This window comes from Camelina sativa, chromosome 4, assembly GCF_030686135.1.
Source record: "Camelina sativa cultivar CO46 ecotype springtype chromosome 4, ASM3068613v1".
In the NCBI taxonomy this organism is placed as follows: Eukaryota; Viridiplantae; Streptophyta; class Magnoliopsida; order Brassicales; family Brassicaceae; genus Camelina; species Camelina sativa.
The window spans coordinates 4,267,913-4,281,751 of NC_141883.1; the positions used below are offsets into that span (position 1 = coordinate 4,267,913).

The window sequence follows — 13,839 nt, forward strand, 5'->3', positions numbered from 1 at the left end:
AACGAGAAAGTCCCTCACAATATAGTGTGTCCCCGTATTGATGATGTGTAATTTGTTTCCCCGGTTAAACAAACATAACTGTCAACAAAACAACCTCGTTTGTTTCTCTGGGAAAACGACACAGGCTGGAAAATTTCATGTTATTTTACACTACAAAAAATGACACAAAACCCAATGTTCTATACACCAGACCGGATAAAATCATTATCTTATGAAGTAAATCAAAACTAGGGTTCATTAAAGCGATTTGGGGGAAACAGAGACACACGCTGCGGTTGATGCTGGTGTACATTGAGGAGTTGGAAATCGGTTAATAGTTGAAGGTTCCTGGTTTTTAAAGTTTTCATCCTTCATTAGGTTCTCGATTTCATTCTTAATGTTTGCTTTGACAACCACAAGTCCAGTTGAGTATGACGATGCAGAATATGGGATCCTGGCTGTTTGTTACTGTGGTGAAAGGGCAAAGATAGAACCTTCTTTTACAAGGACAAACCCAGGGAGGCTCTTCTATACATGTCGAAATAGAGAGGTATGTAACAACCAATTTTTGTTAAACTGTTTACACAGGGTGACTTATAGTGATCTCGAGGTTCAATAAACCTAAAAAAAAATACATAACTTGAGGTTTTTTTAATAAAATTGTAGGATGGGGACTATCACATTTTTAAATGGTGGGACGAAGCTATGATGGAGGAACTTAAGTTAGTGAAGGAAGATACTCTAAAGTATCCTAGTTTGAATCAAATGCGTACAACGATTCAGGACCAAAAAGAGGAGATTGCTAACATCTTAAATATGCACAAGGAAAATCAGATGGAGTTGGGAAGGCTTACAGCGTTGATTGCAAACAAGAGTGATGGATTAATTATGGAGTTAAAGTTAAAGAATGTGTTTGTTGAGACTTTGGTTCTACTAGCAGTAATGACTTATTTTTTTAAGTAGATTCGAAGCCTCATTAGTGGTACTTTGGGATGTAGTTTTATTGTTTAGCAAAAAGTTGCACAATTATGTGGGTGTTAGTTTTTTATATTTGGTTTAGCCACATGCTCTTAACTCATACGTTTAGTCACATGCTTTTAACTTAAATTTGGTTTAGTGACATATTACAGGCTTCATACGTTTCACATAAAAGGTTGCCAGTTTTAGGAAGATGCTGAAAAAAAAACAAAAAAAAACAATTAACCATGCTTACGACACATAACAATTTTCATCAAATTTCTTCTATCCAACGTAAGAGAGAATGTTGGTAGAAAGTTAAAGTAGATAACATAAAAGGTTCAGCGACGTGGTTTAAAAATTTCAAATGTACGAAACTTTCACTAATGCAAACTTAAGCTACGATTCTTCATCAGTTCGAGCGCGGTGATCGAAGTATTCCATCCGGAGTTTGAAATCTTTAACCTCAGGGAACTAGGGGTTAAATATTATTTTTGAGACACCCGGTTAACTAACCCCTTCCATTCCTCCTGCTGTGCGAAATATAAGGAAAGAGTGTAACAATTTAAGTCATCTATAAAACTTCTTTAGTTAAAGGTGTTTTAATTGTTTTAAATACGTTTATGTAATAAATACCTCCATCCTTAAACTTCGCCCTCCAAAATCGCAAGACTACCATTGGTTTGCCTGAGGATAGCCAAAGATTGCGGGCGAAATCATCGGCCATTTCATCATACGCTACACATTGCAAGTGATGACCCCTACGCACAAAGACCATACACGTTAATAGCCCGCTATTACTTAAAAGCTTGTGAAAGGTATTAATCGCGAAAACGACTCACTGAAGATTTGTCAATGAAAACCGTATCAACCGGGTTTTTTTGGCAAACCGTGGAGCGGTTGGATCGTCAACGAGTATGGTTGGTTCGACGTTAGAAACTTCCCCCATCGTGTCTACAATGTCATGTCATTACAATGATGGTACTTGCTATGATAATAGAAAAGGGAAAAACAGAATGCAACGTTACCTAAACACCAGTTTTGGGTGAAAGGCGACCCTCGTTCGTAAATTTTGTCAAACTCAACGTAATCGATGTAGTGATTGGTCGACAAGCAACGAATGTTTTCCACAACCGTGTCAGCAGTGAATTTGATCCGGAAGTTGGAGACCACTACCTTCACAGCGGATGTGTCGTTACTGACGACGAAATTAGAGAAGGTTTTACACGAACCCTCCTCAATCCCCATACGTACACAGAACTGGCGCACAAGGTTCTCGCTGATTGTTGCCTGCATCTTCTCCCCCTACGGTATTTGAAAAAGGTCAACCATGATGTATGGATGATCTTAACCTGAAGTGCATATAATATGATGATGAGGGTCACTTACGAAAATATCTGAAACAACCATTTCAAGGGTGGAGATGTTGGCTTCTCTCTTTATCCACTTCCGGATGATCTTAACAGAAACCTTCCAATCAGAATGCCAAGTGTGGAGATCGGATAGTCTGTCCAAAATGCACCATAACTTTGATTCACTTATGTTTTCCGGGTTTTCCGGATTTTCCGGGTGATATTTGGTTTAGAGAGACAGATGAATACTTCACCAGGTGAGTATTTGTCTTCTTATATAAGCAGCGAACAAAGACCAATGGATTATCCTTATTGTGGCTATTCAAAACGTCGTGACTGCACTCCATACGGATACCTCGTGTGTAGTTAATTATGAAGCGGTGTAACTTCCGGTTTAGCGAAGAAGATACATCGCATGTTCTAGTTAATTATGACCATAGCTTCCAAGTGGTATATCCGCGATTAATAGTTAGGTAAGTTACACAAACCAATCCAATGTAAAATTTTATCAAACATTAAGGAAAAGTGAATGATAGTTTATTAGTTTTGCCACATCACTAATAAAGGTAGATATAAACTGTAAATGACCCAATTACATTCAAGAAATGTATCTCTCCCTAAAAAATAATAATGGAAATCTCAACCGTTCTACTGTTTCAAATAATTTATTAAAAATAGTTAAGTAGTAAAGCTAAGTCATCGTTCTTTGTAGAAACGGAAAACTGAGGCCTCAGTAGTGACGACTGCGCATTTGTAAGGGTTATATGTTAGGGTTGTCTCCATCCCGACTATTTGAATAAAGGTGTTTAGATCTGAGATAAGTTCTACAAGTGGAGCGAGAATAGAAGTCTGCGACGGAAAATTAAATAAAGAAGAGATTACGAAGGTCGGGTGAAATCAGAAAAACGGCGACCAGTTTCGCTCCCTCTTCCATCACTGGTGTTGCTTAAGTTAAGAAGGTAAGTGTTTCTCTTTACTTGCCCATTTCATTGTAAGAGAGAATGGTCCCCAATTAATATATTTGCTTGGAAGGGTATCTACAAAATACATTTAAGAATCGTTTTGATTAGCCCAGGTCATGAGTTCTATGATTAGTTGTGTATTTGTGGCGGACAAAGGATAAAGAACCCTAATTGTGTATAGAATTGAATTTTGCTACACATTGGAATTTGGGTTCATTGGCTTAGTCTACATACATACCAATAAGTACGTTAATTGTTGCTGGTAGGATGGATCCCGAAGAAGTAGAGATCGTTCCTCCATCGAGTTTGGATTTACCAAGGAGGTTATTTGCTCTTGACCATTACCCTCTCCAAACCAAGATCAATGCGTATTCAAAACCGGAATATCTTGCTACAATAGCCAAGGTGCTGAGTGGAACAAAAGAAATGGAAAACCTGTTGAAATCTCCATTTGGGCAGCTATTTTGTATCCCTGCGTGCAAGACCTCCTTCTCCGGGAAGCTAGTTCATGGATTTGTTTGCCGTCAATTGGTGACCAAAAAGCAGCATGAGATGTGGATTGTGTTTGGTGGCAACCCAATAAAGTTTGGATTACAGGAATTTGCAGAGTTGACAGGTCTAGAATGTGGAAAATATCCTAAAAAGAGAGATGTGAAAACAGCTACAAAAACGGAATAGGGATGTAAGACTGTTTGGGATAAACTTTTCGGGGAAAATCAAGAACCAACCATCTCCGGCTTGGTTAAAAAGTTGGAGACTGAGGAGATGGAATCGTGGAAGAAATTAGCTCTATCGCTGATAGTGATAATCGATGGGGCTCTAACATGTGTTACGCAACCAGTAAAACCTGATCCGAAGACAGTGGAGATGACAAAGAATATTGATTTTTTTTTTCAAATACCCATGGGGAAGGTTGTCATTTGAGCGGACGTTGGAGACTATTAAAGGATTCAAATGTCCAGCAGACGTTAACAGTTTAGTGCATATTTTCAAGCAACAATCATTTGTTGTTCGTGGATTTCCACTAGCACTACGACTGCTGGCTTTCCAATATGTCCCAGCACTTGTGAGATTAATACCGTCTGACATACAAGATCAGGCGTTTAACCAAAGATCAATCCATAATCTGGCTATCACGCAGGTGGTCCATCTGATCCGAAACTGTTTGTTAGGATGATTTAGTTCGATGCCTTGGAATATTATTCAATTGCCTCGCTCATCATACCTTTACCTACATGTTGCCTATGTACGTAGGATTCCCAGTAGGGACAACTTAATGTGCTCAAAATGGGGAGAAACTGATGTACTAACCAGGCCTATAATATAAACGTATATAACGTTAGAGGATCGATTGTACGTACGGACATGAATAGAACCGTACATAGCGTAACATACGAAAATAAGACACTTACATAAACTAGTGTACGTACACAAAACATATTAAGGCCGTTACTGAGTTGATGGTACGTACAGAGATGAAAAATACCTTACATATACTAATACGGGTTAGTAAGACGTCATAATGCTACATACCTAAACCCTGCAATATACAAAAAACTATACCTAAAGAGTGTTTAAACCGATCAGAGCGATGTGGGTGACCAGACGTCGAATAATGTAAGAACGACATCCTCAAATCCAACATGTAACCAAAAAATTAGACTCCAGATACACATATTACCAAAAAGTATGACCTAAGACGCATGTTCTATTTGCAACATGCGTAAGACCAATCTTCACCGGTTCCAAAAATAATACTGCTACGAGTATTGTAATATCTATGGAACCTAACTTCTTCAACTATTTGATCCCGAGATGAACTCAGCTTCTGCATAATCTAATGACACAGACGTAGCATCTAGTTGCATAAAGCAGTCTCGGTCTGGAACCTCATCAAACACTTCTGCAGCAAGTTTCATCCTAATCGAAGGCATGGACGCATCACAGAGGCCTGTGTAATTTAGACCAAGGGCTATACACTCCAAGTACTTCAATGTGTACACACCACAGTCACCTTCTTGATAGTTTTGTGGTAGTGTTTTCACCCTGTAATAACTAAATGCCCCCCCCCCCCGATATTCTGATCTTTGTACCTCTAGTAATATGCTTGTATCAAGCATGAAATCATTTTTGCGAACGGCTTACACTTCGTTTGTAGAACCGCGTCGCTTCTACCATTATTTATGCTATCGTAAACCCTTAGCCTTTCGTTGACTAAGTCAGCTTCAATGGCTACCCAATGGTTGTTATCGAGGTTGTATGGGAAGAGAAGGGTGTCTACATCGTCAACCCACACCTTGTGTGTCATTCCGTATTTTGGCAGCCTCCCCACGTACGTCTCAAAACAACCTTCTCCAAATTCCCATTTCTTAGAGGCTTCCATTTGTTGGAATTCGAATGCCCACGTACTAACAAACAACGGGTCAAGGAAAGTAATATGATCTGTTATATATGGGGATGGAGTTTGCTTTCCCCTACTATGGAACATATGCATACATGCAACCATATGCTGCAACACGAGTGACATCTATCAGACATTAGTATACCATAGTTAGTTGCATCAGATGTTATGGTACAAAACTATGAAGCTTACCGCATCCCATAACCAGCCGAACGTTCGAGTTGGCCACGATTGTTTAGGGGCCAGGAGACGAAAATAATATTCGGCATTTCCAGTGTTAGGTACTTTAGCCCTGAATACCAAAATTAACAAATCAGTTATAAATCGTAGTTGATATCCTAATATAAACACTAATTATATCACAACTCTAAATGAACACTTACAAATCATCAGTTAGGAAGGACTTCAGCTTTTCAACTTTCTCAGGACTTGCCTCAATGAAAGGATCGTACACGGCGGGAGAGAGGACTACACTTTGGTTTTAAGCTCGGGTAATTAATGCAAGTCACATTGATTCATCATTAGGGCTTACCCCTATGTTAGTGCCCACTTGATCTACAAATAGAAGATCATCCTCTCTTGAGGGACGAAACACCTTTTGTAACGAATGTCCAAAATACCTGGTTTTCTCCTTTTCTTTCAGTATATGAGATGATCCAGGAGTACTGGTCCTGTCGGTTAAATCCAAAACAGAATCGCACATTCGATCCGACGGTACAGGGTTACCACTACTTGGGAGATCACCACTTACCAGATGGATAATATTAATAGGAATGGGTTGTACACCTGCTCCATGTACTTTGTCATTATACTTTACTCTTTTATCACCTTCCTCTGTCTGCCAACTATGTACTCTTTTGCCACGCTGTACACTGTCTACCATCTGCTTTGGAATTCGCTCTAGACTAGCGCCTTCGTTGTCCTCTTGTTCGATTTTAAAACTCCCAGACCCCATGACCCTATCCGTAATCGCTAACGGATTCCTAACACAACTTGCAACTTTATAACCATCATGGGCCGAATGCTTCATCTGATATAGCCATGACTTGAACAAAGACATGTATTTGACGTTATATACAAGACATTTGAAATATAATATGACGCTGTTAAACTAGAGATAAAGTAAACACTACAAAATTTGTGTGAACGAAAATCATATATCAAAAATAATTTCAAAATTATACAACTTCACAATACTGAAATTAATATTGTTTCTTCGAATATATAAATACAAAGACTTCATACTGAACACTAGATATATAATAACAATTTGATCAATAAGGTACGCAGATCATACCTCCTCTATTTTAGGTTCTTCATTTCTTATTGTACGAGGTCCTTGCGTATGCGCTCCTTCATCCGTTGAGTTGATAACAACTTTCTTCAATAGTTGAACGTCACTCTCCAAGTTCCCCATCTTACTCTCCATACCTTGAAGTTTGTACACAACTTCCGCTATTTCTCTAGCAAACGATAACTCAATATTATCCATTTTCGCCCCTAAGGTTTCAACCATAGTAAATAACCTTCCACTACCGTCTTCACCCTGCACACCTGACTGCTTATCTCCAGACGCCTTCTCTGCTGAACATTTGTCCCCAACACTTTTTTTCTTCTCTCTCGCATTTTTGGGGACATTACTGATGCTGATTGGGGCTGTCTCAATAAAATCATCGTCACTACCCCTGCAACAGGTTGCCTCCTCTCCCTCTTCTTCGTATGTTCCCCCTTCCTTTTTTTTACACAATCCCATTCTCTTTCATCCACTACGCCATTGATAACGTCTAACAGCAGATTATCCAGTTTCTTCTTCAAACCTTCCCCTACACCATACACAGAAGACTCTCCTAGCCAATATGGATATATGAACTCCAAAGGTTTTGGTACTAGATGCTTCACCTGAAGCTGCATTTCAGATACAATAACTTTAAATATGCTTACTATTAGATAAAATGCTAATCAATAATATATATGTAAATTATAGGCATACCTCCCCATTATTAAGGAGTTTGCTCCCGGATATGAAGGCTTCAATATCGTGCCTTGGCCTCCCTCCTCCCCACCTTAACAGAGGCAAATGTACACCTTCTCTTACATTCCCATAGCTAGCTCCCAGCACCTTCACGCTCTCAAATGTCCATATCAGCAATACATGGACACATCCATGGAGGGTATAAGCATTGTTAGGTAACCCAAGGACTTTTATGGAATCAACTAAACTCTTGAATCCAACCCTACCCCATTGAAAACTCTCAAATGCTTTTTCATTCAACGCCCTTTTTGCATATTCCAGAGGTATCCTACTGATCCTTGATAAACCAAGAACTCCAACATGCACAAGATACAACCGAATAATCTGAGTCTTCATTTCATCAGGCCACCCACGGCAGCTTCTCAAACCGGCAACTAGCTCATGCCAGTTGGGTCCATTAAAAGCTTCCACATTTAAAACCGCCCATAAAGGTGTATGGTCATCTTCACACTCTGTTTCATCAATCTTCTCACAATTCAAACCACTAATTTCTTCATATTCATATAGAGAGAACCTTAGCGGCTTTCCTCCAACCAAAAACCATACCTCCGATGGAATATCTATTGACAATTGATTGGTCAATAGATAGTGAATGGTCTTTCCACAAAACAAGTAGTTGGATTCCGCTAGATCCAATAACACTCCCAGTTGCGATTTCTCTCTTATTTTTTCGTACACCTCATCACCAACGAAGCCTTTCAAACCAGCTAGATTGGGTAAACTACAATCGTGGTGCATGCTTCTGATCTGCAGTGGAAATTTACCATCCCGATACAGCCTACTTGGATACCTCTTGGAATCATTGCTTGACCCATAACTACGATATAAGCATTAGTTTTGTTATTAATTCAACATCACAAAACATTTGTTGCTCACTTTATCAATGAATCAACATGAAGTCTCACCAATATCTTCCGAAAAACAGAGTTCAACTACATACTGAAAACTAACATGAATATATTGACATGACTATCGTCAGAAGTACCCTTCCACAAAATACACGCCTACTATGTAATACTCAAAATCTTACTAAATAGCACGCAACAGAGCTTAAACCACGATATAGAAATTTAGATTAAGCAACGCAGAGAAGATCGCTATATACCTCCTATACAACTTCAATCCACCTCGCAAGAAACTCGCCGTCCGTCCGTCGTCCACCCGCCTTCCGTCGTCCACCCATAGTCAGTCCTCGCCGCACACTATCCAAATAGTTTCTAAAATACCCGATCTTGATCCAACTTTCGTAAGACAAACACCAAAACATTCAAAAGATCGATTCCAGCTTTTATTGGGATTCTCTATTATTTCCTATAAGCATCGTCGTTTAAAAATTAAATGGTATTATTGTAGTAAAATACACAACCCTGGTTTAGAAGCAATACTCAAACTTTTCTGTATTGTTTTAGTAACTCGGAAATTATAACGTGTTGTTATAGTAATAAACCTACTTTCATGTAATATTTTAGGTAATTTCCCTTATATATATATTATATCTCAAGAAGGAGAGTAAAAAAAAAAAAAAAAAAAAGTAAAGTAAAAGAAGGCGCCGCCTCATCTTCGTCGTCTATCTCTCTCTTCCTCGTCTATCTCTCTCTCTCACCTCGTTGGCTCTCTCCATGAGGAGCCCGATTCCGATTTAGGGTTTCCTCCATATTAATTTATATCAATTCCAATTCCACAACCATCGTCACAAAGCTCTCTGTCGGGTAATCTCACCATCTTCTTCTGCCTTATCTCTCTCAGATTATTTTAAGGGTTTTCTGCAACATTTGCGTTGATTCACTTCTCTTCTCGCTTGTATTGAATCCGTACTGATCTGGGTTGGTTTTTGTTTGTTAAAATCGAAAGTATTAGATGATTCGATTTTGAACAATAGGATCTCTTGACTAGACTTTATCGTGCTTCTCTGTTTTCTAACCCGATTCACCTCGTTCTTAGGCTATTATGAATGAACTCTGCTCTTCTTTTTGTGCGGTTGCAGTTTGTATTGTATAGATCTGTTACCCTCATCGAACTTGTTCCTTGTTCTCTGGATTGTTGTTAAAGTACCAATTTTTAAGTTTGATGTTGCTTATGGGGAAGTTAGTTTATTGCAGGGTTAATTATAAGCTGCCTCGTAACAAGGAGTTTATAAAGACTGTATATTTAAGTTATACAACAACATGCCGAAAGAGAAGAAAGACCGGTCGGATAAGTATAGACGATTATCGCCACTGTGTTGTGAGTCAAGCCTTGGTTTGAAGAAGCCTAGTGAGAAACAAGTTAAGGAATGGGAAGAGGCTCGTTGTCCTGTCTGTATGGAACATCCTCACAATGGGATTCTTCTCATTTGTTCTTCCTATGAAAACGGCTGTCGACCTTACATGTGTAACACTAGCCATCGCCATTCTAACTGTTTTGATCAGTTCCGCAAAGCTTCTAAAGAGAAGCCACCGTCTTTGTCTTTACTTCATGACCAAGAGGAAAGTCATGTACCAACAACAACAACTGAGACAGAAGATCATGTAGCATTAGACTCAACTGCTGGCTTAAATCTAGGAGACGAGGCTGCTGCATCTGAGGTTATAGTTGCGAATTTAGGAGAAGGTGAGAGCAGGGGCGAAGAATTAGTAGATGAAGGTATTGTAGCAACAGAGGACGACCAAGATAAAAACAAACCACCTAAGCTTACTTGTCCGTTATGCCGTGGACATATAAAAGAATGGGTAGTCGTGGAACCTGCTCGGTGCTTTATGAACTCAAAACATAGAAGCTGTTCTTGTGAGACTTGTGATTTCAGCGGAACCTACTCCGATCTGAGAAAGCACGCAAGGGTTCAGCATCCTGGAGTAAGGCCATCAGAAGCAGATCCTGAGAGACAGAGAAGCTGGAGGAGGCTAGAAAGGCAGAGAGATTTAGGGGATTTGATTAGCACACTCCAATCTTCTTTTGGAGGAGAAGAAAGAAGTAGTGACGAATTGAATCTGTTTGATGATGGTGGCTTGCTTACAGTGTTCTTGCTCATCCGCGTGTTTAGACCAGAGTCAAGTGGCCCAAGGAGTAGCTGGTCAGGTACATCTAGAGCTAGGTCACAGATTGGTGGGAGAAGAAGATCTTCAAGACCTTCAAGGCTTTGGGGTGAGAGCTATGAAGGTAATACTGGAACATCATCTAGAGACGAGGAAAATAATCAATCTTCTGATGAACAAGAGGCTGGATCCCGAAGACGTCGTACTAGAAGAAGAGCTTTCATTGACGATGATGATGATGATGATGAAGAAGAAGAGCTGTGATGCCTATTTAAGATCTACCAATTTGTGTTTTAAGAGTTTATGGAGAAGAAAAAATTGGGGGAACGTTTGTAGTAATAACCCCACTTATGAAAACCCTATTCTGTAAAATTTATTTGGAGATTGAAAAAAAAAGTTTCGACTATTGAGGAACAAAATAATTTATACCGTTCACAAATCTCTCTGATAATAAACTCTTAATCAACATAATATTAAAATAACTTCACCATACAAAAAGACTAAACGCATTGTAATTAAAGTTAAACGCCTTCTCATAAACACAATTGATCTCTTCTGCAGCTTTACAACGTTAACAAGGAGCTTGAAAATGAAGTAATATTAAGCAGAAGCTGCAGGCTCTGAAGTTGTTGCTTCTGCTGCTGCTGCAGCTCTCTTCTTGGCAAAGTATTCATCTGCTCGTGCTTGGTTCTTTGCAACCGAAGGCTTAACCCATTTCTTCCTTCCGGGCAACACAGTGAGTGTACATCCTGAAGCTTCAAGTTTCTCTTTTGCTTGTGTCGAGAAGGCACGAGCTTTGAAGTTGAGCTTCATGCTTAGTTCTCCGGTACCCAAAATCTAAAAAATCCAAGACCAGTCAACAAAAGCGTTTATATAGAGAAAAAGATGATCGAGTAAGAAGCAAAATCTAACCTTGAGAGGAAGTTTCCTTTCCCTCCCAGAAGGATTGATCAAACCCTTTAGCTTCAGTGACTCCAATGAAACTTCATCTCCCTCCTGAAATCCAGCTGTTTCGATGTCTTTGATATTAACGGGTAAGTATTTGGGTAATCCTGAACGCATACCTGTTAACAGAACACAACAGTGCGATGAATGCATCAGGAAACTAAACAAGATTTAGTACCACAAATCAGCTCTATTCACTAACTCACTAACTACAAATTCAATATTTGGTTCCCAATTCTGCCCTAACCAAATAAAACGGAAAGAAGCATTAACAGAGTCTGTGAGTGAGACATTTCATCGAACACTTAGCCAACATAACAAACTCTGGTAAATCAAAACAAGCACAAGAATGTTACCTCCGGCGATTCCTCTAAGTTTAGGAAGACGGCGATAAAGAGCAGTTTGACCACCTTCGAAGCCTCTCATAATCCCAGGACCGGATCTTGATTTCTGACCTCTCATACCAAAACCACAACTCGCTCCTTGTCCTGCAGAGATACCTCTACCTTTTCTCTTTTGCCTCTTTCTCGAACCAGGTTGAGGTCCAAGATTATTCAAACGGAATCTCTCCGGAGCTACTGCTCCCTCCGACGACGTAGCCGCCGTTTGGCTTGCCACAACGAGTGGTCTCCCAAATTGCTTTCTGGTTTTTTCAACCTTTTGGTTGAGTTTGAGAGAAATAATCTGACTTGGGTTTGCTCCCAAAACGCTTACATTTCCCTGTAGACATTCCAATTTCGGATTTTGCTCAATTCTACGGAATCAGGGGCGAGTGAGTGTGTGTAATCTGACAGTTTTAGAAGAAGGAGAGATTGGTTACCTTGAATGAAGTGGAAGGGAAGTGGAGACGGTAACAATGGCGAGAGGTGAGAGGATTTGATGAGAGTGAGAGTGGAGCAGCCATGGTCTCTGGGGCACAAGAAAAAAAGCTTCTTCAAGGATAAGGATGAGAGAGAGCTGAGAGGAGATAGATGATAATAACCTTTCATGAGAAAGTAAAACGACGACGTTTGCTGGTTAGCACTCAATTGTTTATTGGGCCGTTCAGTGAAAACATTTAAGCCCATTTTGAGGTTTTTACCGAAACCCATTTTACGCCCATTTTGAGTTTCAAATTCGCATTTTAGTTTTGGATTTAATTTGTTTATAATATTCTACGACGACTTTATATCGTAACTTTGTATAATTTTTTTTTTTGGGAAAAATGTCCTTAAAACTAAGAACTTTCAAATTTTGGCCGTTGTAGGCCATTTAAAACATCAACTTTTGTTGACTAACTTTTTTAAACATGAAGTTTTGTTGACCAAGCCAAAAAAGACATGACGTTAAATCCAATAATTGACCTACTAACAGACGTTACTATGCCGTTAATCATTCCGTTACTGACAAAACGACGTCGTTTTAATAAAAAGTTTTAATTCGAAAAAATGTCATTTAAACCATAAACTTTTAAATATAGGTCATTTAAATCATGAACTTGTAAATGTATATATATTAACATTTTTTAAGTATATTTTGGTTTATGCCCTTTAAGTTTTAATTATTTAATTTTTTATTTTACAACATTCTCCTAAAGAAATTCCATAAATAACATTGCAGAGAAACTCAAATACTAAACTTTCTTAAATTGACCAACATTTGTTACATTTATTGCCATAAAATCTTAACAACATCTATACATTCCGATTTTTCCAAAAACAACTCTACCCATTAAAATTTTAACTCATTAAATCTCCAAAACTATTTTTATAAATGCTAGAATCTCTCAAATTTAAATGATATACCACATATTTTCTATAACAAAAGTTTACAATCTCAATAATTATATTAACATTAATAAATTTTCTAAACTGAAAATCCAATCTATATATACATTTTTGAAGTACATTTTGGGTTCTACCCTTTTAATTTTGCTTATTTAAAATTTTAGTCCCTACAAAATTGCACTAAAAACAATAAGTAAAATATGGTAAATTGAAAAATCAATTTTTATAGAAACTAATTAATTCTACTTAAATTTCTTATTAATAGCAAATTTCTTTTCTATATATGTGTTCCAAAATAAAAATAAAAATAGAAAATCAATCATTTAACTGTATACACTGAAAAATAAACAATTAGTTAAATTAAATAATTATATATCATACAAAACAATAATAGTATTATTTTAAATAAATAAAACAGTTAATTATTCGGATTA

The 13,839-nt window shown here is 38.2% G+C and overlaps 6 protein-coding genes across 6 annotated transcripts; 3 read left to right on the forward strand and 3 right to left on the reverse strand.

Annotated features, from left to right (window-relative positions):
• The first annotated feature begins 376 nt into the window (after positions 1–376).
• On the forward strand, positions 377–942 carry LOC147945344 (uncharacterized protein At4g04775-like). Its single transcript, XM_087509213.1, has 2 exons — positions 377–529; positions 646–942. Exons 1-2 carry the CDS (start codon positions 377–379, stop codon positions 940–942), a joined length of 450 nt encoding a protein of 149 aa, XP_087365339.1.
• Positions 943–1,443: 501 nt separating this feature from the next.
• Positions 1,444–2,346, reverse strand: LOC147945345 (uncharacterized). The gene is made up of 5 exons (XM_087509214.1): positions 2,326–2,346; positions 1,965–2,241; positions 1,827–1,890; positions 1,573–1,697; positions 1,444–1,469 (listed from the first exon to the last, which is right to left on the reverse strand). Exons 1-5 carry the CDS (start codon positions 2,344–2,346, stop codon positions 1,444–1,446), a joined length of 513 nt encoding a protein of 170 aa, XP_087365340.1.
• A 1,171-nt stretch (positions 2,347–3,517) lies between these two features.
• Positions 3,518–3,928, forward strand: LOC147945346 (uncharacterized). Its single transcript, XM_087509215.1, has one exon. The coding sequence runs from the start codon at positions 3,518–3,520 to the stop codon at positions 3,926–3,928; it is 411 nt and encodes a 136-aa protein (XP_087365341.1).
• A 1,118-nt stretch (positions 3,929–5,046) lies between these two features.
• On the reverse strand, positions 5,047–8,421 carry LOC147945347 (uncharacterized). Its single transcript, XM_087509216.1, has 8 exons — positions 8,230–8,421; positions 7,642–8,148; positions 7,397–7,556; positions 6,949–7,307; positions 6,272–6,696; positions 5,844–5,943; positions 5,396–5,759; positions 5,047–5,201 (listed from the first exon to the last, which is right to left on the reverse strand). Exons 1-8 carry the CDS (start codon positions 8,419–8,421, stop codon positions 5,047–5,049), a joined length of 2,262 nt encoding a protein of 753 aa, XP_087365342.1.
• Positions 8,422–9,194: 773 nt separating this feature from the next.
• LOC104779795 (uncharacterized) lies at positions 9,195–11,100 on the forward strand. Its single transcript, XM_010504180.2, has 2 exons — positions 9,195–9,392; positions 9,783–11,100. The coding sequence occupies exon 2, from the start codon at positions 9,849–9,851 to the stop codon at positions 10,956–10,958; it is 1,110 nt and encodes a 369-aa protein (XP_010502482.1). The 5' UTR covers positions 9,195–9,392; positions 9,783–9,848; the 3' UTR covers positions 10,959–11,100.
• A 16-nt stretch (positions 11,101–11,116) lies between these two features.
• Positions 11,117–12,669, reverse strand: LOC104779796 (large ribosomal subunit protein uL15c). The gene is made up of 4 exons (XM_010504181.3): positions 12,460–12,669; positions 11,996–12,359; positions 11,607–11,758; positions 11,117–11,531 (listed from the first exon to the last, which is right to left on the reverse strand). The coding sequence occupies exons 1-4, from the start codon at positions 12,541–12,543 to the stop codon at positions 11,295–11,297; spliced, it is 837 nt and encodes a 278-aa protein (XP_010502483.2). The 5' UTR covers positions 12,544–12,669; the 3' UTR covers positions 11,117–11,294.
• Positions 12,670–13,839: the final 1,170 nt, after the last annotated feature.